Raw genomic sequence first — 25,973 nt, forward strand, 5'->3', positions numbered from 1 at the left:
AATTTATTTCAAAATAATAATAGACTAATTACATACTGTTTAATTACACCTATATAAATAACTGTATTTTCCAAAACAAACAAACAAACAAACATTTTAGTGAGCAGCACCGTTGGTATGTTCTACAGTTTGCAAATATCTTTAATGTCTGGCTTCATAAAAGATAGCTAGATTCGCATACCTCCTTTTGCATTTAATTTTACTGTGATACGTTATTTAAAGCATGTGAAGAAAATCTGATTATATACACACAGATATATAATTGGAAAAAGGATCTTTAAGACTTTTTAAGAATATTTACTAATTGTGGGAGAGTGCAAATGGGGGAGGGGCAGAGAGAGGGGACAGAGGATCTGAAGCCAGCTCCTCGCTGACAGGCTGACAGCAGTGAGCCTGATGTGGGGGTTCGAACTCACAAACCATGAGACCATGACCTGAGCTGAAGTTGGACACTCGAACCAACTGAACCACCCAGGTGCCCTCGATTTTTTTTTTTTTTTTTTTGAGAGACAGAGTGTGCATGAGAGCAGGGAGAGTGGCAGAGGGGTAGGTGGGGGGTGGGGGGGATGGGAGGGAGAGAGGGAGAGAGAGGGAGAGGGAGGGAGAGGGAGGGAGAGGGAGGGAGAGGGAGGGAGAGGGAGGGAGAGGGAGAGAGAGGGAGAGAGAGGGAGAGAGAGGGAGGAAGAGGAAGAGAGAGAGAGAGAATGAATCTCAAGCAGGCTCCACACCCAGCATGGATACCACGACCCTGGGATCATAACCTGAGCCGAAATCAAGAGTTGGATAATCAACTGACTCAGCCACCGAGGTGCCCCAGGTAAAAGGATTGGTTTTTATTTTTTTAATGTTTATTTATTTTTGAGAGAGACAGAGCTCTGAGAGAGCTCTGAGAGAGCTCTGAGGAGGGTCAGAGAGGGAGACACAGAATCTGAAACAGGCTCCAGGCTCTGAGCTTCCAGCACAGAGACCAATGCAGGGCTCGAACTCACAAACTGCGAGATCATGACCTGAGCCAAAGTCGGACACTTAACCGACTGAGCCACCTAGGCGCCCTTAAAAGGATTGTTTTAATAGTTTTGTTGTTGTTGTTTTTTGCTTTTTCAGATAATTGTGATATCCTTTGACATTACACCAAAGGTTAGTGGTTGACAGGGGCTGGGACTAAGAAGAAAAGGAGAAAATGGGGCGTTACTGGTAGTGGGCAGAGGAAAATGTTCAAAAACTATGGCGAGAGCCGTACAACTCTGCAATACAACTAAAATCATACACTTATATGAAATAAATTTTGTGGTATATCTCAAAATAAAGCTGCTTAACAAAAAAGAAAGAAAACCAATGAGCGTAGACTTAAACAGGGTGAGGGGTAGGAACAGAGACCTGTATCACAGGCAGGACCTTTAGGTTATGTTCAAGGTTGTAGAGTAAGAGCAATGGGAAGTCACAAGGAACTTTAGGTAGAGGTAGGGGAAAGTATTATGCTGAAACTTGTCAAGTGGTAGTTTCTTAAAAATTGTTGCAACATGGAATCTGAAAGTGCATCAATGAACTTTCCACACTCTATTGGTCTACCTTGTGCATTTAATGAAACTTTCACAGTTGTCTGATTTTGTAACATGCAAGTACTGGTCACCTGGAAAATACTGGTTCAGTGAGTTACACACATCTTCTAAGATGTTAAAACATTCCATTGTATACAGTATTTTTAAAAATCACATTTGTTAATATCACAACTGATCTCATCAGATATTCTTTAAGCACAGGGATGCTGTCAAGCTAATGGTGGCAGATACAAATTTTCCAGATTTCTAATTTTCACTCAGAAACAAATCATTGTATCATTTGCAACAAATACTAAGTATTCTTTTCCTTGAAGTGACAGGATCATTTTAATTATTTTTGAGAAAATGTCTGCAAGTACCCAGGTCTAAATAACCATTGGTATCTATCAGCTGTTCTTTCACGTAAAAACAGTAACTAGTCTAGGTTGCAACTCAATTGTACAAATGTTCTTCCTCAAGACAACCACTGTTCTTCAGTACACAACATACTAGGTATACTTCCTATTTCATCAAGAAAAATAATTAAAAAGCATGTGTTCAGAGATCAAGATTTAATGAAATTAATAATGATCATTTTTATAGCTTCATTAAGAATACTCTTAAGTGAAACTAGCATTTTTTTTTTTTTTTTTTTAACTATGAGTGGATTGCATAAAGAATACAGTTACTAGTAGTTTGGTGTCACCATCACGATTTGTGCTCGGAAGCCAGCAGTTTTACTTGCTATTGCTTCTGCACCATTAGTGCAACTATCAACATGGTGAAGAAGGCAAATGTCCTAATTATTATGAAAATAGTTTCATCCCCCAGGGCCCAACAAAAGGGTCCCTGGGACCCCATCCCAGGGGTCCACAAACCACACTTGGAGAACAGCTGCCTCCGTGAAATTGAGGGAGCATTATTTACTAGGTATGTGATGCTGGGCAATCCACTAAACTCTTTTTAATGAGCTGTATTAAAAAAAAAAAAATGATAGTACCCCTCTCCTTCCTCAACCAAGACTTAGTCAACAGGGTCAAAAGAGGTGAAAATATTTTGTATTATGTAGCAACATAAAAATGTAAGAGCTTATTAATACTTAAAATGAATGATATTTCAGTAGGACACCATTGACTTCATTCTGAACATAAACAAATTTGATTGTGACCAAATTTTATACATTTTGGTTTCTGTTGTTTCTCTAACAATCTTTACACTTCTATCTTAATTCAAATCCTCATAATCACTCACAAGCCTGACCTGTTAATCATAAACGTTGCTGCCAGCTAAACATATCTATTTTTATCATACCCCACCCCCACCTTGACCAGTCAAACTTATCGAGAGCTTTCCATTAAGAATATCTTCTTTTGTTTCAGCTGAATAATGTCTGATTGTGTCCATTTGTTTCTCTCTCACTTGCCAAAGCTGGCCTCCCCACTTCTACTTACTAAAATACCATCCCTAGCCTTAAGAGTCCAATTGTCAATTCTTTCTGGCCACCCAAATTGGATAATCTTATTCCTGTGAATATCTGGCACCCAAAGTCTTGTTACCTGGTATCTTCTCCTGTGCTTGCCTTTCCTTAACTAGACTGCAGTCTTTCTGAGAGTAAGTACTTCTTCCATTCTTATTCTCTTCAGCATCCAATAGCACAATGCATTCAGCCAGCTAATGGTCCTAGGTCTACTCTACTAGAGACCAGTATCAATGAAGTATTGACCTTCACAGCCAAATAAAGACCTAGAAAACTATGGTAGTTTAACTTGCTTTATAGACACAAGATCTATAACTCTTGTCATACGTGGTTTTTAGACAATGTTTTACTTCTAAGGCTTATTACTCAAGTGACAGGGCAAGGTATTCAGTATCACAGCTTAGAGTGCTTAGATGTGGCTCTGAGAGAAAAACAAACATACAATGATGCATATTAAGGTACATAAGTAGATCTAAGAGAAGCCTCTTTAGAAAGAAAGTAATAAAAAGCCTTAAAACACATATTTACAACATGCAAAAACAGTGCAATAGCATAAAAAATGAACTGAAATAAAGTCTTTTGGGCTAAACCAAGTTAAAAAGCATAAATTCAAGATGCAGACAGCAAAAAGAAACACTAGCCATGAGCTGTAGCATTTACTATTATGCAAAAAGCCTAACCAAGTAGACAGCAAACCAAAGGCAGAAGTTTTGTTCTGAAAAAGCAACAGCAACTGAAAGGAGGCAGTACTGTCAAGTGATTGAAAAACGCATGGGCTTTGGCACCAGAATGAGCTGGATTCAAATCCTAGCTCAGAAACTGTGCGCTGAGTAAAACTGCAAAATCCCTCCATGCTGAGAGTCCTTATTTGTACAATGGGGCAGTTACTACCTGCCTGCTAGAGTTTATGAAAGGATCAGAAATAATACACAGCAGTAAAAAGCACAGACTTTGAAGTCAGATGGGTCTGGGTTAGAACTGACTACATCTAATAGCTTAGATAACTTATGCCTCAGGTTTCTTATTTGTAAGATAGGTATAATACCACCTCCTCTGTGCTCTTATGAGGATAAATAAAGTAACATGGATAAATATTCTATAAAGTCTTAAAAGCACACCCGATATGTACTTTGTCCCTACAAGATATATGTACATACATTCATACATTATACACACACCCCACTTTGCATAGTGCCTGCCATTTTACAGATATTTAAAATGTCAATTATTGTAATTATTTCCTAACATAAGAAATTTCAGAATGATTATAAACTCTAAACTGTGGTTTTTTCATCTTCTTACACCCGATCTATATATGATTAACCAATCAGAGATGAATGGCAGTTCATCAATTATTCCAACTACAAATATTTCAGGATAATTCAGGGAGTGGAAAAAGGAACAAGCATAAAATGCTCACTAGTAGGAAGAAAATCCAGAAACAAGGAAATATTATAGGGAAGGAGTACAAATATGTATTAGACATATAAACTATTCACACTTTAAATTTACAATCCTGAAATTGTATGCTTACTTGTTAATACAAGTTATTTCCTATTTATTTTTCTGCCAAAGGCAAAATCAGGCATAAATTCAACTTTTGCCCACAACTATTCTTCATTTTACGCCATCCTACCTGCAGCCATCTTGAACCTAGACCAATTTTACTGGGTTACGGAGGAGAACTGATCTTGCCAATTCTTCAAAGACACTTTAAAAATTGTAAGCGTTAAGAAAGTGTAGCAACCATTTCATACTATTATTCTGTAGGACTGGAATTGTCGCATTCTGGTTTCTAGAAACCACTTATCTACCTTTCGTTATTTTTTGGTTTGTCTTTCTTTGTTAAAAAGGAGTTATGCATGCACAGGGTTTTAAAAAGGGAGTGGAAGAGCACAAGTATTAAATGTATCGAAAGGACTTAAATGAGAAGTTTCTCTCCCACAGCAGGACAACCCACTGTTAACAGTTCCTTTTTACATTCTGCCTAAGTCAAATAAAAAATGGGTCAGTTCTAACACTGAAAACTGAATAAAACCCCAGGAATGTACCATTTATGGGGTATGACAGATTGTCTTATTTGAAAACTTAAGAGTGCACAGAACATTCTCTTTTGTTCAACAAACTCAAAATGTCTAATAAGTAGACAATTATGTCTCCATCAGAACAGAAATCTATTTCAACACTTAATACCATCGAACAAGTTGGTAAGCTTTTTATGTCAGAAGTGTACTATTAACAAAGATAATACAATCCTGTTTTCAAATAAGAGGGTGTTACGTACCTGCAACCTTACTCCTATAAAAGACGTTCAAGTCATAAATAAAACTGTTTTGGTAAAGTGAATATTTAATACTGCCACAGCATGTTTAAAAATATTTGGTGATACATCCTTCCTTTTAAAAGTAAAAAAACAAAACAACTTACTTACGCCTTTACCACCCATCTGCTATGATAAATTCATATTTTCAGTTGTCCTTAAATGGGGAAGTATACATACAATTTTGTGAAACAGAAAAACATCATTTTTATATATGTCACTCTCTTTATTAAGAGACTTGCATATAATTTCATATGTTCCCAAACTTACCTTTTCATTTTTTTTATCTGTCTCTAAGGGCTGCTTTGCTGTTATACTTCGAGGAGTTCGGACAACTTCCTCGTCAGCCACTTCAACCGTCCGTCCATTCGGCTGCACAGGTAACAAAAGGAATCTTGTTATCAAACTGCTTGGAGGGTCAAATCAAAGATTTATATTCAAGAAACAGCATATACTACAATCAAATGCTACCCCCTGACCCAACTTTAATAGGTTTCTGTACAGCCATGTTGTAAGACTTGATGTGCTACTATCTCTAATAACTGTGTTTTGTAATATGATAATGAACCTATAAACAAAAGCCTGTACCACAAATAAATTTTCTGATCTCACCCAGGGTATCAGTTCCTCCAACAAAAACTCATGGAATGAAAGCAGGAATATGGGGAACTAAACTGTATTTGCACTCTCACCACCAATTAGTAGTGTAATCTCAAAACGTTTCACTCATTCTTTTGAGTCTTATTTCCACATATATAAAATTATAGATCTGGTCTATTCAAAAGCCAGTAAACTTTTTCGATAAAGGGACAGGAAATATTTTAGGCTTTGTGGGCCATATCATCTCTGCTGCAACTACAAAACAGTGCAATTTTGTACAAAAGCAGCCACAGATGAATAAATTGAGTGTGGCTGTATTCCAATGAAACTTTATTTGCAAAACACTAGTAGAGGGCCAGATTTGGTCCCTGGTCCATAATCTGTTGGCCTCTATATTAGATTATCTCTAATGCCTCTCGTAATTCTATTATCTAATGGTTCTACTGTTCTGGGATTAAGAAATTTACCAAGCCAGTGCTACAGCTTAAAAAGGTTACCTCAGCTTCAACATTCCGAAAATAAAAAGATATGAGTAAAATTAAGTTTGTGAATTCCAAGTCTGGGTTTTAATTAGAATCACTAGTTTTGGGGGTTAATCATCCCCCCTCCCCCCCCCCAAAAAAACCACATTTCTATGTTCTATCACCAGAAATATATTTAGATTCAAGAGTTTGAAGAATGGAGTCCAGGTATCTGGTATTCTAACCTCTTCTCTCTGGGTCCTACTATTTCTTTTCACTTGCTTATTCTCATACTCCAATAATTCAATGAGTTAGTAAATCAATATACTAGTTTCAGTTGCCTTATTTCCAGTTCTTGCAGAACAGACTTCCACCAGATTACTCATTATAGCAGAACCATACTCCAGAAAACAATAGCACTGCTCAAGTTTCTATAATGTGACTTTGCCAGAGTTTGTTCGAAATTATCAGGGATATACGGTTAAAGAAACAGACCATTAATATTCTAAAACCCGATTTGTAGGCTTTTCAAAGATTTATGGCAGAAAAGCCAAAACAAAAGCTGTCTTTTAGCTGACAAAAATCCTAATTAACCCCAGTTTAATCTGCTGGCTCTTAAGCAATTTGTTAAACTCAGATGCCAAAACCAGGTCTCCTTCCTCTTGATTTGGTTTTCTTTCTCCTGTGCTGTTGTGTCACTTTCACGCTGCTTCCTCTCACCAGCTTCCCTGTGTATGTACATGTTGGGGGGGGGGGGGTGGTACACAAAGAAGGGTAAGAAAACCCTGAAAGGAATCTGGACTTAGAGCAATAACTACATCAGGAATATAAAACCGTTTAATTCTACTTCCAAGATCAGCATCTCAATTGTCAGTTCTCATATGTTAGTTCTTATTATCCTCTTCAGCCAAACCTTTTCTGATTTCCTGTGGTCTGCTTCAGCTTCACCCTCTCTATACAAGCCTTATGCCCCCTGAACGATCTTGCAGCTTCAATTTCAGTTTCCAGTCTCTAACTGGAAGCTCACAGGCTTACATTTCTGAAACTTCACTTAACTAATCCCTTCAGGAAACTTTCCATCACAGTCGCTACTATAGCACTTCCATTTTATTCATGTAAATGACTACATGGAGTCATCTTAATTTATTAACTGCTAAAAGGTGAGGAATTAATTCGTCAAAAACTACAAAAAATGCAATGCAATTCCTTTGAGGCCAAACACAAACACTGGTGATACAGCCTCCCAAATGAAAGATGAAACAATCTCCTTTTGAACAAATATAAACTCTGAAGTCCTCAATCCCGTGAGCTACAGCAGGAACACTCAGTTTCCATTTCACAGACTCTGAAATGACCGGCAAGCCACAGGTGGTCCCACACTCCAACCTGTGCCATTTTTACTTCCTTCTTCGCAAGATGAATTTATGCAATTACTGTAACTGTAGCTGTTCCTTCGGTCTATGCAGATTTCTCAATGTTCCACTAACATTTGGGAGTCAGCAACAACCCTTCCTCAAAATGCCAGATAACATGAAACAATATGCCTCCTATCCCAACAGAACTCTTGGGCCCTATGAATAAAGGATACACAATGGCAGCTGTGCCTTTCCTACCCACCAGCAACACTCATCTGTCCTGCCACTAGCTGGTCAAGAAGGTCTTGTCCTGGAAAATCATTAACCACATTTAAATCAGCAAATCCAGAAATGGAGGCATATTATGTAGATCTGCTCACATGAAAGTAACTAAATGTAAGTAAGTTAATTAATTAAATAAAGGGGCGCCTGAGTGGCTCAGTCACTTGAGCCTCTGACTCGATTTCAGCTCAGGTCATGATCCCAGGGTTGTGAGACTGAGCCCCAAGTTGGGCTCCACACTGAGCATGGAGCCTGCTTGGGACTGTCTCTCTCCTTCTCTCTCTCCCCGCTCCACCTCCCCCCAACTTGTGCTTCCACTCTCTAAAAAAAAAAGGAAAAAGAGAAAAAGAGGAAGAGAAAAGAAAAAGCAACTAACTGCAAACCAACACTTCAAATCCAACCTGACTGCCAACAGGGTTTTATCTTTTGTATCTTATACAAAAGGTATTATCTTTTCTCATCATGAAGCCTTAATATACACGTTTCCATAGATTAGCAATTATGCGGGCCTCTCACCGTAACCTAGTATAAAATTTTCTGGAAAACTTTGAGGTGTTTCCTTCCAGGGCCATCCAAAGTTAATTTCACATATAGAATATAAGCTATAATTTAAATTAGACAAGAACATCCTCCGAATTTGGTGAAAATCAACCAGAAACAGAAAAATGACATAATCATTTCTTAGATGGATAAACTCCTTATAGGCAATGCTATGTATGCTTTATTGTTATACATTCCCCAACTCCTACGCCACATATTTGAAAAACATATTCATGAATGAACATTGTGTGTGTGTGTGTGTGTGCGCGCGCACGTGCGTGTGTGTGTGTGTGTGTGTGTGTGTGTGTGTTGGGAGGGGTGGTAATAAACCAAAATGAAGATACCTAGCTGACAATCAAGAAAATAAAATGCAAAAAGGAGACACACAGGAGGGGAGCAGGGTCTCTTATTGAATAATACCTGATTTTGGAGCATCTGGGTGGCTCAGTCAGTTGAGCTTCTGACTCTTGGTTTCAGTTCAGGGCGTGATCACACTGTCCCTGGGTTCGAGACCCGCATTGAGCTCCACACTGCCAGTGTGGAGCCTGTTTAGGATTCTCTCCCTCTCTGACTCACCTCTCTCTCTCAAAATGAACAAACAAACTTTAAAAAATGCCTGATTTAAAGGAAATATAATTTTCATGTTAGTCAACCCTTAAATTATTAATTTCATAAATGTTTATTAAGTACTTCAGGCACTGGGCTAGGGACCTCCAGGAACAAGGACAAATGAAAGGAATTTGCCCTTGAGGAGTTTTGAGGTTCAGAATAAGCAGATATGCTTAATAACGGACATCTACTCCAAAGGAATCTACATCTAAGATAACCATATGTAAAGTTTAACATTTGACTTCTAAAACGAAACCATTTAGAATCCCATTTTCACTTAGTTATGTGAATTTTATTTCTAGATAGAAAATATAAAAACCATGACTTCAAGTTACTTGGAAACACCTTAAGAAACTAGAAGGGCAGCCTACCAACTATCAAAAAAATGGAAGATGATGGGGCGCCTGGGTGGCGCAGTCGGTTGAGCGTCCGACTTCAGCCAGGTCACGATCTCGCGGTCCGTGAGTTCGAGCCCCGCGTCGGGCTCTGGGCTGATGGCTCAGAGCCTGGAGCCTGTTTCCGATTCTGTGTCTCCCTCTCTCTCTGCCCCTCCCCCGTTCATGCTCTGTCTCTCTCTGTCCCAAAAATAAATAAACGTTGAAAAAAAAAAAATTAAAAAAAAAAAAAAAAAAGGAAGATGAAGAGACCATGGACACTGGAACTGAACAAACCTGGGATTAAGACTCGACTTCTATATATTTAATCACTGTGATTATAAGCATTTTCCTTGACTTAACCCTTTATTTCATCATTTGTAAATATAAAGAAAATATGTACTCATACAAGTTTCTTGTTAAAACGACAATAAATGAGAGAACATGGCTATAATGGTTCAAATCCTCATCTCCTTGTCCAGCTTTCAGGTCACAACTAGCAAGCCTACAACCAGCGTTAAGTCCTGGTGGTCAAGAGGGTCAACAGACACTACATGCATCCATCAGGCCCAGTGCTCCAGACACAAATTCTTTTGGGGAGTTAACAGAATACAAATGGTAAGTAAACACAGCCTCTCAGAGGCTAGAAATAGTCCAGGCTTGCTGTCAAAGACAGCAATGTAGTATCTTTCTTTTTTAAAAAACTGCTTATAGTTTCACCATTTTCTAAGAAAAGAAAATTACATCATACTCACTTATGTTCATTCACTTACTATCCAGTAAGTGAACATAACCCCTCCAACCCTACTCGTAAAGGAAAAGAGTATGGGTTTTAAAGGCAAGCTGAAACCAGGGTTGAATTTCCCAATGTGTGTAATCCCAGAGAAGTTACTATTTCACTAGAGTTTCAATTTTCTTAGCTTAAAGTTAATCTGAACATACAGGAGGCATAAGTAGACATATTACACCCATCATAAAAAAAGATCAAGGGCAAAATGTTATGGAAATTCAAGGTGCATCATCTTTAGCTGACAGAGTGAAGACGGCCTGACACGTAATTCCCAAGTATCTGCCATGGGCCAAGCACCTTGCTAGATGCTTTACATGCATCATCTCATTTAGTGAACAAAACCTTGCCTTGGTCAGTGTATTTTTAGTTTGAAGAGTTCTGATATAAATTCAAGATAGAACAATTTCTTGCCATTTATTTGAAAGTGTCTTTTTTTCTACCAAATGTGAATATGTCAAATATAAATATACTACAGCTTTAATTATAGTAATTTACTAACTTATTTTTAAATCCAACCCCAATTTTAAACTCTTAATAACTGAGAGTACAATCTTACAAATATGGCCTATGATTCAAATTTGCAAAATCATGCTATATATATCCTGAGCTATTTCCTTTAGTGTAAAGATCCTGTGCCTTCCAAGCAGCTAGCCAGACTCAACTCTCTTCAGGGATTCCGAACTATCAACTTGTTAACTGCACCAGGAATCCTCATGCTGTCAGCATGGAGCCCACTTCGGATGCTCTGTGCCCCTCCCCCACTCACGTGCTCACTCTCAGAAATAAACATTAAAAAAAATTTAAAAAATACTCTCAAAGCTTTCATAACCTTGAGAAGTAGTACATTAACCAATAATGTCAAAGTGCAAAAGAAACCTCAAGTGTTAAGAGGGTTTATTGCTGCTCTTAATATCTAAGATAAGCATAATTATTAAAGGTCTTCTCTGTTAGGACTTTGGCAGAATACAACGACAAGATGAAAAAGTCCTGTCATTTAACCAAACAGAGCCAAATTTCTGGAGCTTTGGTAAGAGTCACAACAATTTTCAGCACAAACTTTTGATTCTATTTTTTTAATGATTATTTACTTATTTTTGAGAGAGAGAGGGAGACAGTGAGCAAGTGGGGGGGGGGGGGGGGGGAGAGAAAGAGAATTCCAAGCAGGCTCCATGCTCAGCGCAGAGCCCAATGTGGGCTTGAGCTCAGGAACCGTGAGATCATGACCTGAGCCGAAATCAAGAGATGGACGCTCAACCGAATGAGCCACTTGGGTGCCCCCAAACTTTTGATTCTAAAAGTAAATTTTGAAAGAAATAAAGAGAGGGGCGCCTGGGTGGCTCAGTGGGTTAAGTGCCCATCAGCTAGTTCACGATCTCCTGGTTTGTGAGCTCGAGCCCCACGTGGGGCCCTGTGCTGACAGCTCAGAACCTGGAGCCTGCGTTGGATTGTGTCTCCCTCTCTCTCTGTCCCTCTCCTGCTCGTGTTCTCTTTCTCTCTCTCAAAAATAAATAAACCTTAAAGCAAATTAAAAAAAAAAAAAAAAGAGGAAAGACAGCTGTAACTTACTGGGAAAATTGGAATTGTTCTCTGAATGCAATGTAATATCCTTGAACATGCTATGAAAACCAGAGAGGTACACGGACATAACAGCAGAATTTGTAGACTACAAATTATCATACCATTTAGCCTTTGAAACTCCTTTGCTCTATGACCTCAAATAAGTTATTATAATCTATAAATCTCAAGATTCCATTTCTGTAAAATCAGCAATGTTTATCTAGAACTCAGAGGAGTTTTTAATCAAATGATTTTTCTTTTTATACTTATAACATGGGGAATAGTGATTTAAAGGTAAAAAGAAAATCCTGTTTGTAGGTAGCAAGTGATATAATTTACCTTTACTAATACCTGGGATAATACAGCAAAATTACTACCTAGAATAAAAGACATACTTTTTTTTTTTAATTTTTTTAACGTTTATTTATTTTTGAGACAGAGAGAGACAGAGCATGAATGGGGGAGGGTCAGAGAAGAGGGAGACACAGAATCGGAAACAGGCTCCAGGCTCTGCACTGTCAGCACAGAGCCCGACGCGGGGCTCGAACTCACGGACGTGAGATCATGACCTGAGCCGAAGTCGGACACTTAACCAACTGAGCCACCCAGGCACCCCTAAAAGACATACTTCTATTGGAATATCTTAACAGCTAAATTTACTTAGCCAAATAAATTATCCAATTAAATTATGAGGTATCATTATACTTTGTTCAGAACTGAGTTCGACAAATAATCATCAAAGGCACTTTACATGCCAGGCACTGTTTGCCATTGTATATATATATCAAGACATACAACCTAGGGGCGCCTGGATGGCTCAGTTGGTCAAGTGTCTGACTTCTGCTCAGGTCATGATCTGATGATTCATGAGTTCCAGCCCCATGTTGGGCTTTGTGCTGAGAGCTCAGAGCCTGGAGCCTGCTTCGGATTCCGTGTCTCCCTCTCTCTCTGCCCCTCCCCTGCTCGCTAGTGCACATGCGCTCACACTCTCTTGCTCTCTCAAAAATAAACATAAAAAAAAAAAAAAGACTTACAACCTAGTGGAGGGAAAAGGCCTCTGAAAAGTAAATGGGTAAGTAATTTACAAACTGTGATAATTATAATAAATACATACAAAGAGTTGACGCAGAAGACAGAAGGGGATGCCTATTTCAACTAGGGTGATCAGTAAATAGTTTTCTAGGAAGGTGAGGTGTTTTTTTTTTTTTAATGTTTATTTATTTTTGACAGAGAGAGACAGACAGACAGAGCACGAGTGGGGAAGGGGCAGAGAGCGAGGGAGACAAAGAAACCAAAGCAGGCTCCAGGCTCTGACTGTCAGCACATAGCCTGGTGTGGGGCTCAAATTCATGAACACTAAGATCATGACCTGAGCCAAAGTGGGATGCTTAATTGATTGAGCCACCCAGGCATCCCTAGGAAGGTGAGTTTTAAGGTGAGACCTACAGGCTGACTTGAACAGTAGGCAAAAGTTTATCCCAGAAGTGCTAATAATAGTTCATGCAAAGGAACTGGGTTGTAAAAGAGTGAAGAACTGAAAAGAGATCACTATAGTTGGAGGTAATAAAGAGAGGAAATGAACTCAAAATCAGCCTAGAAAGAAAAGCAGGTACTGGGCCACACAGGAAAATCTAAACAGATTTTAAATACAAAAGCTACTGAAGTGTTGGTTTTAGACAAGTGTTGGCTTTAGGACTGGGGGGCAACATGCAGAGGTTACTACTCTGTAAGTGAGCTAAGGGGCCAGACAGACATTAGAATGAGAGTAGTCAGACTGAATACACATCTTGGAGATAAAATTAATGGTACCTGCTGACGGATTAGATATGAGGTACGGAAGATATAAGGGAATGAGGAAAAGGGAAGAATCAAGAACGACTCCTAGATTTTTGGACTGAATAACTGAATGGGTGGCAGTCATTTACCATTTACAGAAATGGGGAAGACCAGGAGAGAAAAGGGAATCATGAATTGTTTTGGAGATGTTAAAATTTGAGACAAATGTCAGATTTCCAATAGAAGAAATCAAGTATATACCTAGACATGAGGTTCTGGAGATGAGAGGAATGGTCCAGTTACAGTTACAGACTAATATGAAGTTGATCCCATTATTCAGGGATTCCATATTGGCAAGTTCACCTGCTCACTAAAATTAATTTCTAATCCCGAAATTAATACCTGAGGTGCTCTCCTCATCACTCACAGACATGCACAGGGCTGGGTAAAAAATCTGAATTGCCCTTCAGGTACCTTCCCAGGCAATGTTCAGTTTTGTTTCAGATATCATAAAAAATATAAAATAAAAATATAAAAGAGAGAGACTAACCCTAGCTGCAGAACTAGGGAAGGCTTCAGAGTAGAGACAACACCATAGCTGGGCCTTGAAGGATAAGTAGAAATCATAGAGAGAAAGAAATAAAGGGCTTTTAATAGGAATAAGAGACACTAAAGTCTAGCCAATGGTAATGTGTTTGAGATAATAGTTAAGAGATAAATCTAAGATGGGGGTTACATTATAAAGAGGATTGAGTGCCATGTTGTCGACTGGGTTTTATTCAACATGTGATGAGAAAACTACTGACAAGATGCAAATATGAAAGTCATGGTCAGAGCTGGGCTTTAAAAGATTTAACTGGCATGAGTGGGTAGAAAGGATTGGCAACAAAGAGACTGGAAGCAGGAAAACCAGTTAGGATGGTATTAGTACAGTCTAAGCAAAAGGTAATAAAGTCCAAAAGTAGGGCAGTGGCAATGAAACTGGAACATAAATAATGACTACAAAAGATGCTGCATACTATTAGAATGATTTATTGGCTATAGAATGACGGACCTTATAAAATTTTAGCCAGAAGAGGCAAACACAGCCATCTTCCACTGTAAAAATAAAAAGGTGGCTCACATGGCTGTTTACCAGGCATGAAGAATGGGAATGAGTGGTATAAATACTTTGGTAGGGCATCTTACTACTTTATGCATTGAGTAATTTTTTACTGAGTACTAAGCACTATGCAAGGTTATACAAGAGCAAACAAGACAAAAACACTACCTATTCAGTGAGCTTATAGATATCAACAATTGCATTATGGCAAATCTTTATGAGAAGTCCTACACTAATATAAAAATAACCTTTTCACTAATACAAATTTTCACTGAAGTTGACCCTGGTTATAGGTAGGCTTCTAGTTGAAATTCAAGGCAACAACTGTTAAACGCCAGTTAGTTATATGATATCTCATATCCATCTAAATTATGGCTCAGATTAAGTCAAGTTAAAAAATATTTACTGAGTTCCTATTTAATACTTACATTGTACTAGCTGTCATGGGAAAATACATAATGATTTCCAAAAATGCCAAGAAATAAGCCCAGTGAAAAGTGCCACCCCCTTCACTTTTAGTAGGAAAACAAACTGCAATTCATACCCTGAAAGACCTTTGCCAAGATATTAGGGGATAAGAATCAAAATGATATAAAGATTTTAAAAAGTGCTTATGTGTTGGTTTAAAAAAGCTAAATACCGGGGCGCCTGGGTGGCGCAGTCGGTTGAGCGTCCGACTTCAGCCAGGTCACGATCTCGCGCTCCGTGAGTTCGAGCCCCGCGTCGGGCTCTGGGCTGATGGCTCAGAGCCTGGAGCCTGTTTCCGATTCTGTGTCTCCCTCTCTCTCTGCCCCTCCCCCGTTCGTGCTCTGTCTCTCTCTGTCCCAAAAATAAATAAACATTGAACAAAAGGCCGTGTAGGCCATCCCGATGATTTAAAAAAAATTAAAAAAAAAAAAAAATTAAAAAAAAAAAAAAAAAGAAAAAAGCTAAATACCACCTACTCTATAGATAGAAATAAACTACTAGAAACAAATTTTAAAAATCTGAGTTGCAAAATTTGCAATGATTTAAGAGAGAACTAAAAATAATGGGATAAAAAGATGAAAACAAAACATTTAATATGTAATATCCCTTCACAAAACTAGTTAGTTGGATCAGAGTAAGTATATACTAAAATGTGTATCAGAATGATATAGTAATGAAGAGACAGATCGTAAGATTAAAAATGACACCCCTTAGAAATCTCTCCTTTATTATGGATCTTATGGCTCTATGCTAGTGAGTGATTTTTTAAACTAATAGCAAGGATTTACCAAAGGAGCTTGTTAAAAATGCAGATTTCCTGGACTCAGTTCCAGAGATTTTTGATTCTGAATTTATAAGATCTGTGCTGGTGTTCAGGAATCTATAAATTTTAATAAGCATTCAAAGCAACTCCACTGCAAATAGTCAGAGATAACATTTAGAGGAATCCTCCAATATTTTAACTCAACTAAAATCTTCAATTTATAAACAAGATAAGCTAAACAGAGCAAGGTTAAATGCCTTATTCAAGTTTAGTTCCTGCCAGGCTGACAGAGTTAAGTCTTCCTCTCCTGGGCCTTTCCTGTTTCTTCAGCCTTTTCCACTATCTTGCTCCTACCCACTTTCAAAGCCAGATTCCGTGATAAGGTCTTTCACGGCCTCCTGGGCCCACAATGGGTTTGCACTGTTAATTTTTTTTAGCGTATCCTTTTCCACAACTGGAATAAAAATCTCCCTGGGGAGCAACTGAGCTTCTACTTTTGTATCCCCTTCACAATGAGACATATGAATATTGTATTCCTTTTCACTGCCTTCAAATTGCAAGCTGTATGCTACCTTTCTCCAAGTAAATACTTAGCACAGTGCAAAGCACAGGAGTACTACATAAATGGGTGCTTCTATTTCTCAGTCTCATAAAGCAGTGTTTTTCTGTGGGTCATGCCTCACAGTGAAATGTGAAACCAATTTGATGGGTCACAACTATCATTAAAGAAAAACAAACCGTATGGTTTGATATGTGTGTGTTCTCGATAAGGGGGTGGAAGTTGGGAGGTACTGTAATGGAAAATGTGTTTTTTATTGTAAGTTGCAGTCAAAAAGCTAGAATGCCACAATTTTGTTAATGTTGATAAACTTCTCCAACACCTGTATACCATGAGGTAGGCAAAGATATTTTCTCACCCAATCAACACTGAACAATTTGATTAGTCATCCCATTCTTCACTCCCCAAAGCTTAATACTAAGATTTATTTACTCATTCACTGCCCCATTCCTCAACTAAGATGAAAAAGAGGAGTAAGTCCTAAGTCTGATGAGTATTTTTCACAGGAACCTGTTCCTTCTTCAGATAGGTCGTCTGAGTGTTATGATGCACTTCGGATGGACTCCTAGAGCACCTGTCTCTCGACTCAAGTCTACCTGAAATTCTAGATGTCCCAGACAGGGCTTTGAAATGTTCACAATCTGCTTCATCCACACAGGGTTTAGGGTTATTAATGTGCGTGGTTTTTTCAAGATCACCTTCTTCGCTTATTTTGGAGCCAGGTTCTCTATATCCACCATAACATTACTTTCCAGTAACCTCTGCTCAAAAAATGTAATTATATATATTCGAAATCAGTTCTATTTCCTCTTCCAACTTAAGGTAGAATTCATACTGACAAAGTCATATCCTTTTCTAAGTTTTGTATGTTATCTTAATCAGCAGACTAAATGTGAACACTTATCTAGGCCTAATAATGCACCAACTGTGACCTGTCACTTCTCTAATACTGACTTATTCCAACAATACTCTCATTGCTTTAGTTTGAACTCAAATCCCACTTCCTCCAGTAACTTTCCTAAATCCCTTCAATGGAATTAGTCTCCCACCCTCCAAGCCTCACCTGTCGGTGCTCTATTAGCATAATTGATGAATCTGTCTCCTACATTAGTCTCCATGACTGATTCTCATTCCTATGTGTATACCTCCCACCCGGCAACACACACCAGAGTGCATTTCACATGCTACGACTGGGTTACATTTACTTTGTTGCACTGAAAGGTAAGGAGCTTAATTCAGTGTATATAAAAATAGCCTAGCTGTTTCTAATTCTACACACCCTCCACTTGTATTGTAAAAAACAAAACTCTAAAAGATATAGTGGAAGATCTACGGGTAATAAAGAATGTACAAATGAAAAGGGGAAAGCATGATAAAATGGATGTGATGCTCTCTGCATTTCCACACGTGGCCCGGTAAAACGGTGCCTAAATCTCTTTCAGACAGCACCATTCTGCTCTGTCATTCCCTTTTACTATTTCAAAACCTCGCACACCAATTACCTTGACTTAGCTCTCCCTCATGGGGCCATGTACCCCGAAGTATATTAGGCAGCGACTCCCTCTTGCCTTGCTGCTGTTCAGGCCTCCATTGGCTGCATTCACAAGAGTAAGAGTGGGCAACCATTTCCCTTAAACAGTTTAACTAAAATGGAAGCGCGTGTAGACCTGGGTACCTTTAATCCTCCGTAAACCCCAGATTTTTTAGGTCATCGTATTTCCTCCCCCGGCTACCGTCTCAATGTAACTTGAAGTAGACATCTGCCTTCCAGGCGCAGTCTTTCCACAACTTCCCAGCACCATCGTAAGGTCCCATCATTCTCCACACACAGCCTACCCGGTAGGCCTCAAGAAGGGTTGGCATGTTATTCCGGCGGTCAAGGTTCCCGAAAATGGCCTGACCTCCCGGCGCTTTTATTTAAACGTACCCCACGCCGCCGTCTAACTTCCTTCCTCGAAACTAGTCTTCCCCACTCGTCCTACACTTCCCGAGTTTCCACGATTCCCCAAGTAACGTGTCCACCGATCACCTCCTCCACCTGGGGAGAGCTCAGTCCCAGCTCTTGACTAACCTCACTCTTTTCCCCTTCCATTCCCCGCTGGGGGGACTGGGACTCGGCCTTCCGCTCGCTCGAGGGTTTCCACGCCGGGCCCTGGCCCCTATTCTACCGCCGCTCCACCCCTACTCACTTTGGGCTTCTCGGGCAATTTCTTCCGGTTCTTCTTCTTCTGCTCCTCGCTCCTGAGATTCTTCAACAGGGCTACATCGTCGGTGGCCGGGGCCGGCAGGGCCGCCGCCTCCTCCCGCTTGCGGGGCGGGCTCCTCCGCTTTTTTCGGGCGCCGGCACAAGCCGCGGCCCAGCCGTAGCAGAGCAGGAGGAGCAGCAGCAGTCCCAGCGCGCCGGTGCCCACCAGGATCACCCAGCCCGGGTACCGCTTCGGCTCCAGCCCCAGGTCGAGGCCCAGCTCGGTGCGCAGAAAGCCTAGGCCAACCGACAGCATTTCCCGCAGCCGAGCCGAGCCCTCCTCGGCCTGCTGGGCCAGGTCGTCCTGCCAGCTCTGTGCAGCCATCTTCCCTCCGTCAAAGAGACTCTCAGGGTGACGCTGGGGCGCACAGACGCCGTAGAAGAGTCAAGGGAGGCGAGGAAGGGACGGGCCGGACTGCCTCAAGCCGAGCGCATCGCGGCCGCCCCTCGCGCCGGAGCCGGGGATCGGCAGCTGCCGCCGCCAGGAGAGGGGGCTCCCAGTTCCCCCTAGTCAGCCTCACTCCGCCGCCGCCAGGAGGAGGGGGGCGGCGGGAGGGAGTGTCTCCAGTGGCGGCCGCTAAGCGGCGTCTCGGCGCCAGGGCCAGGCCCCGCTGTCGTCCCTTGGCGGAACAATGGCGGCTCCGGCCGCGATCCACGCCGCGCGCGCGGCGGGGGGGCGGGGGAGATGGCCGCGGGTCACGTGGGCAACCTGGGCGGGACGTGGGTGTCACGTGGGCAGGGCGGGGCGGGGCGGGAGCCGTTGGGTCGAGGGCGCGGCTCTCGCGGTTGGTGGTGACCAGTCCTGGCCTAGTGGAGGCTCCGAGCCTGGGGATCGCTGACCTTGGACGGGAGTCTGGGAGGGGTTAACTGCAGGAAGCCTCCGCCGGGTGGCTGGTGCCCCGGAACTAGGAGACGTGGCGCTTTGAATGGGTCCGGGGGAGGGGCTCTCGAGGAAGTCGGGGATGGGGTGGGGTAGGGAGGAGTGGGTGAAGAGTGTGGAAGCGGGTAAGGGGGTCTAGGTCAAAGTCGCTCAAGGAGAGCGTAGGTTTTCTACATTCTTTTCCTGGGAGTGGTGTTGAGGTGGAACAAGCATTTTCTCCCTGGGTCACACAGCTAGATGCTTCCAGAGTAGGCTTAACTGAGTATGAAGCCGGCACTCCTCTTGCGAGGCCTAGGTTTCATTCACAAACTGGCTATTTCTCTTCAGGGCCAACTAACATACTGCGTGCCTATCATTCGCTAGCCTGGCTCATTCACTGTTGATCTGGGTGTTCCCCAGAAATCAAAACTTGGAAAGCCCGTGGGCGGCACTATTTTCCTAGTAATTTGTAGCTTTAATAAGAAATAACAAGAGAAGCACATTGAACTGTGTTTACACGTAGAGGTAGCTCCCCCCTTGTGTTTTATTTTAAGCTTTTATACAAGACCACAAAAGGAGTTTGAAAAAATTCTGTGTTTATAATCTGTGTTGACCATCTCTGGGTAGAGTTAGGAAGAAATGAATTGCCTTTTCAGATTTTAATTACAAAGATAATGTTTGCTGGATGCCTTCAGTTTTTTCCTTTTTGCTATATGGAAACTTTAATCATTAAATGATAGCAAACATGTAAGCAGGTGTCTTGACTGGACTAATTACAGTTGACCCTTGAACAACTCAGGGGTTAAGGGCACTGACTCCTGGGCAGTGGAGTATAACTTTTGCCTCCCCCAAAACTTGTAATAGCCTCCTGTTGACTGGAAGCCTTACCAGGAACAGGAACAGTCACCTAACACATATTTTGTATGTTATATGTATTACATACTATCGTCTTAAGTAAGTCTTAAAGTAAGCTAGAGAAAAAAAAATGTTAAGAAAATCGTAAGGAAAATACGTTTACAGTACTGTGCTGTTTTATTTGTTGAAAGAAATGCATGTATAAGTGGACCCAGGCAGTTCAACTTCGTGTTTTTCAAGGGTCAACTGTGCAGACTTTCTCAAAGAATATAAATGGGATAAGATTAATAAGCACCTAATGCCAAAACTGTATTAAGGAGTATTTTGACCTACTTTGCAACAGTATTGTAAATGCATGTTGTGATTAATGGGTGGAAGGGAGTTTTGTAAATAATAATAAAAATAAACCACTCTTGCTAAGCTTTTATAGACTTATAATTAAAGACAGTGTAAATTATAAGGCCTAAAACTTTGAAGATATCATTGGGATCTGCTTTATCTCTACAAGGTTCCAAATTCCATTTATGTTTATGAAGTTAGATTTATAATCCCATTCTTAACATTTTGTTTCCAGAGACGGGAAATGTGATGACTTTCCTAAGAGGTTCCACTGCCCATTCTAGGTTAACACCTGTGGATTTAGGAATTGGGCAGATTATACAATAAGAGTAGCAGGATTTCCCTGTTCCTTGGGCAGCCTAGCAAGTATTGATTATGTAAAATCATTTCACCTTTCTTTTTTCTGTGACTGTCCCTAAAAATACCTTTAAAAAAAACTTTAAAATAAATTTAAAATTTTACTTTGTTTAGTAATACAGATAACATCATTTTCATATATAACTTTATAGTCATTTTTCCAGGTTTTGTAATATATGTATATATTATCTATGTATATATATGTATATATTATATATATGTTTTACACATTTATTTTAAAATTTATTTATTTATTTTTGAGAAAGAAAGAGAACACAAGCGGGGAAGGGGCAGAGAAAGAGAGGGAGACAGAATCTGAAGCAGGCTCCAGGCTCTGAGCTGTCAGCACAAGATGTGGGGCTCGGACCCAAGAACAGTGAGATCAGGACCTGAGCTGAAGTCGGCTGCTTAACCACCTGAGCCGCCCAGGTACCCCTCAAGTATCTATATTTTAAAAACATAAATAAGGTTGTACACTATTTACTGTTTTGCACTTCATGTGGTCATGAACATTCATGTCAGTGGATAAAGCCTATCTAAAACCAGAAACACACCTGTAGTTCCACAAAGTTGGGCTTATTAACTTGTAGCAGAATGAAGTTTAGGTAAAGTTTAAATGAAGCAATGCTTTGAAAGACTCAAAGCAAAACTGGTTGTGTATAAAGGAGTTATCAGGCCTGACCCAAGTAGACTCAGAATCCTAATTCCTTGGAAATGACAAAATTAAGATAAATGTGAAATGTTTCTGAAGCCTGAAATGTGGGTTGGAATTAAAACACTGCTTTATCCTTTTTTTTTTTTTTTTAAGTTTATTTTTGAAAGAGAGAGAGAGAGAGCTGGGAGGGGGAGAAAGAGGGAGAGAGAAAGAGAATCCCAACCAGGCCCAATGTCACCAGCGTGGAACCTGATGTGGGGCCCTGAGATCACGACCTGAACCAAAATCTAGTCGGTCGCTTAACTGACTGAGCCACCCAGGCGCCGCCCCACCCCCCCAAAAAAACCCCTGCATTTTCTAAGTGTCAAAGTGACTCATACAGTGGAATACCACTTGGGAGTAAAAAGGAATGAATTATAAATACATGCAACAACATGGATGAATCTCCACATAATTATGCTGAGTGAAAGAAGCCAGGCAAAAAGAGTACATAGAATATGATTCCATTTATATAAAACTAGGAAATGCAAAGTATAGAGACAGAAAGCAGATAAAATAGTTACTTGCAGGGAGGGGTGGGAGCAAGAAGTAGGAGGGAGCGATTACAAAGGGGTACCAGAAAACCAGGGAGTCATGGATATGTTCATTATCTTTATTGTTGTGATGGTTCTATGATGTTTACATACATACAGGTCAAAACTTATCAAGTTGTATACTTTAAATATTAGAGTTTATGTTGCTACACCTCAAAAAAAACCAAAAAAACAGTTCAAGGAAATTTTTAGAAAGTGAACTGCATGGCTCAGATCCTTACAACAGTGCGATGTTGTTCCAGTCTCACTGAGGAGATTTCTAACAAAATTTTTGCCAATCTACGACTTTAAAAAACAAGGTTTCTCAATACTGTATCCTTGATGTTTCTTAACCAAAGCAGTTTTTATAGGCTTACACAATAAATATTCACTTATTCTACTGTCTGGCTCTACTGTAATTTAACGTACTTTATTGTTGGATAGTTAGATTACAGGGGTTTTTGTTTTTGTTTCTTGCCATTGAATGCAGTTCTGGCATGAACTAAATCTTTGTGACTATCCATAATTACTTCTTAAAGATAGAATCCTAGCAGTGTAATTGCCTGAGTCATAGCCCACAAATGTAATCTAACCCTTTTAATTAGGAAGTTTTAAGGGACCTGAAGAAGTTCTACTTAAAGCCTCTCATTTCACTGAAGAAAAAAGAGAGCTTCAAAGTGTCGTCATACCCTAGAGTCAGAGTAGAAGCCAGCCTTCTCCTTGCCTTTGACCCCTTGGCTGCTCCTCTTTTTCAGTATCCTGTGTGATCAGTTCTTGGGAATAGAGTGTGTATCTGTATGTTCAGGCTGCCATAATAAAATTCCCTAGACAGGGTAGCTAAAACAAAAGATTTATTTTCTCGTGGTTCTGGAAGCTGGAAATCCAGGATCAAGGTGTCAGTATGGTCAGTTTCTGGTAAGGACTCTCTTCCTGGCTTGTAGATGGCCGTTTTCCTGCTGTGTTCTCACAAGGTAGATAGAAGGCCGGTGAACTCTGGTGTCACATAAGGATACTAATCCTATATATATATATGTGTATATATATATATACATATATATGTGTATATATATATGTATATATATATACATATATATGTATATATATATATATACATATATATGTGCCATTTTTTATATTTTTAAATTTTAATTATTTATTATTTTTTAATATAATTTATTGTTGAATTGGTTTACATACAACACCCAGTGCCCATCCCAACAAGTGCCCTCCTCAATGCCCATCACCCACTTTCCCCTCTCCCTCATCCCCACATCAACCCTCAGTTTGTTCCCTGTATTTAAGAGTCTCCTATGGTTTGCCTCCCTCCCTCTCTGTTACTATCTTTTTCTCCCCCTTTCCTTCCCACATGGTCTTCTGTTAAGTTTCTTAAGATCCACACAGGTGAGTGAAACCATATGATATCTGTCTTTCTCTGACTGACTTATTTCACTTAGCACAATACCCTCCAGTTCCATCCACGTTGCTGCAAATGGCATGATTTCATTCTTTCTCATTGCGAAGTAGTATGCCATTGTATATATAGACCACATCTTCTTTATCCATTCACCAGTTGATGGACATTTAGGCTGTTTCCATAATTTGACTCTTATTGAAAGCGCTGCTATAAACATAGGGGTACATGTACCCCTATGCACCAGCAGTCCTGTATTAAAGATACTGGTCCTTTCAGATCAAAGCCCTACCCTATGACTTCATTTAACCTTAATTATTTCCTTAAAGGCCCTATCTCCAAATACAGTCACACTGGGGGTTAGGGCTTGAACAGATGAATTTGAGGGGCAGGGGAACACAAACCTTCGGTCCATAACTGTGTAGGAAGCTTCCACTCAAGTAGCTTATCTCTGAGGGCTCATGGAAGGAAAATGTTGACTTGGGTCTTCAAAATGTAGTCTGCTGCCATTGTAAACTCCTGGGCCACAGGATTATACACCAAGAGAGTGATTTTACAGTAAAGCAGGAAACTACAGTTTGAGTGTGCCAAGACTTTGGAACTATGGTCAGGAAAGGGTTATCCTCAGAATAAATTAGTAAGAATTAATAAATAATGAAATTATCTGCAGAAATAGCCTAAGCTGAAAGATAATTTATAAATATGTTGCTGAAAGGGCCAGGATATTTCCCAGTCTCTTTAAAAGATCAGAAGAGGGGCGCCTGGGTGGCGCAGTCGGTTAAGCATCCGACTTCAGCCAGGTCACGATCTCGCGGTCCGTGAATTCGAGCCCCGCGTCAGGCTCTGGGCTGATGGCTCAGAGCCTGGAGCCTGTTTCCGATTCTGTGTCTCCCTCTCTCTCTGCCCCTCCCCCGTTCATGCTCTGTCTCTCTCTGTCCCAAAAATAAATAAACGTGGAAAAAAAAAATTTAAAAGATCAGAAGATATGCTAAGAACCTGCATGGAAGTAAAAACTGGTTGGGGCATGAAGGTAGGGGCCAAGGGAAGAAGAGAAGACTGTGATAATAAAAGCAAAAGTTACAGCAAATTCATTTGGTGGAATGCCATGCCACAATAAACCTAGCAAAGGAGATGTACATTCTGATATCATGTGTATAAAGTTTAAAAGACAGATTTATAAATAAAAATGCAAAACCATGCACGGGAATAATGAACACCAAATTGAGGATAGTGGTTATTTCTAGGGAGAGTGAGACAGAAATGAGACTGGAGTGAGTACACAGGGACTGCAAATGTATCTGTCATGTTTTATCTCAAACTAGGTTGTGGGTACAAGCGCCTCCTTATATTATCTCTACTTTTTATATGCCAGAAATACTTTATAATTAAAAATAAGCAACAAAAAGTAAATGACAAAAGCAATAGTTTGTACAGAGGCTAAACAAAATAATGGAGGCCCTCCTTGACTACTCAACTATTGTGTCACTATTATCTTGCGGTGGGGAAAAGGGTATCAGACCATCTTGGCTCAACAGGTGACTGCTAAGGTCATTTAACCCCCTTTGCACTGATTTCATGCTCAGCACACCACACCCATGTGGCATCTCATATAGACTCTATCACATAACAGAGAATGGGTTGAAGAGTTGGCTTAAGTACTCTGATTCTCTTAGCAGTTACATTTATTGGCATAAATCATGCATTCTTGATGATCCAATGTTGCTCCCATGGGGGTACAAATAACTGGTTCTTGGGGCAAAAAATACTTTAAGAAACATATAACACACAAATAAAATATACTAGATGCAAAGATATGCAATATATCTGTGGCATTACTAGTTCACAGGGGGTAATTAGGGAAAAAATAACTAAAAAGGCACTTAGAGGGGTGATAATGAAAATATGGTTGAAAAATACTGGTGTAAAGGAAGAAACTGACATTTGGTTTCATCAATTAGGCTCCCATGTTTTTGGTTAATTAGTCTCCTTGGGTCATTTAGTCATTTCTTCACTGTACTGTTATTAAATTGCAACTCTGATTTAAATGCATATTGTCCTCAGAAATCTCAGAACCTAGTGAGTAAAATGGACCCTTTTAAAAATAGCCTT

At 40.1% G+C, this 25,973-nt stretch overlaps 1 protein-coding gene and 1 long non-coding RNA gene across 7 annotated transcripts in view; one reads left to right on the forward strand and one right to left on the reverse strand.

The window, feature by feature from the left end:
• The window catches only part of MTDH (metadherin), a 56,019-nt gene extending 36,544 nt beyond the window's left edge, over window positions 1-19,475 (reverse strand). For 2 of the 4 annotated variants that reach the window (XM_086695245.1, XM_086695244.1), the window contains exons 1-2: window positions 18,761-19,473; window positions 5,606-5,707 (exon numbers count right to left, since the gene is read on the reverse strand). In XM_086695245.1, the coding sequence (XP_086551371.1) occupies window positions 5,606-5,707; window positions 18,761-19,141 (483 nt within the window). In that variant the 5' untranslated portion in view covers window positions 19,142-19,473. Of the gene's footprint in view, window positions 1-5,605; window positions 5,708-18,760 lie in introns of all 4 variants that reach the window. The other 2 variants (XM_086695243.1, XM_086695246.1) reach the window with 2 other exon arrangements.
• A 322-nt stretch (window positions 19,476-19,797) lies between these two features.
• The window catches only part of LOC147571970 (uncharacterized), a 117,601-nt gene continuing 111,425 nt past the window's right edge, over window positions 19,798-25,973 (forward strand). For all 3 annotated transcript variants that reach the window (XR_015246662.1, XR_015246661.1, XR_015246660.1), the window contains exons 1-2: window positions 19,798-20,596; window positions 21,493-21,655. This is a non-coding gene — a long non-coding RNA (uncharacterized LOC147571970). The remainder of the gene's footprint in view (window positions 20,597-21,492; window positions 21,656-25,973) is intronic.

The sequence above is a fragment of the Puma concolor genome, chromosome F2, assembly GCF_028749965.1.
Source record: "Puma concolor isolate L17-30 chromosome F2, mPumCon1.1.hap2, whole genome shotgun sequence".
Taxonomy (NCBI): Eukaryota; Metazoa; Chordata; class Mammalia; order Carnivora; family Felidae; genus Puma; species Puma concolor.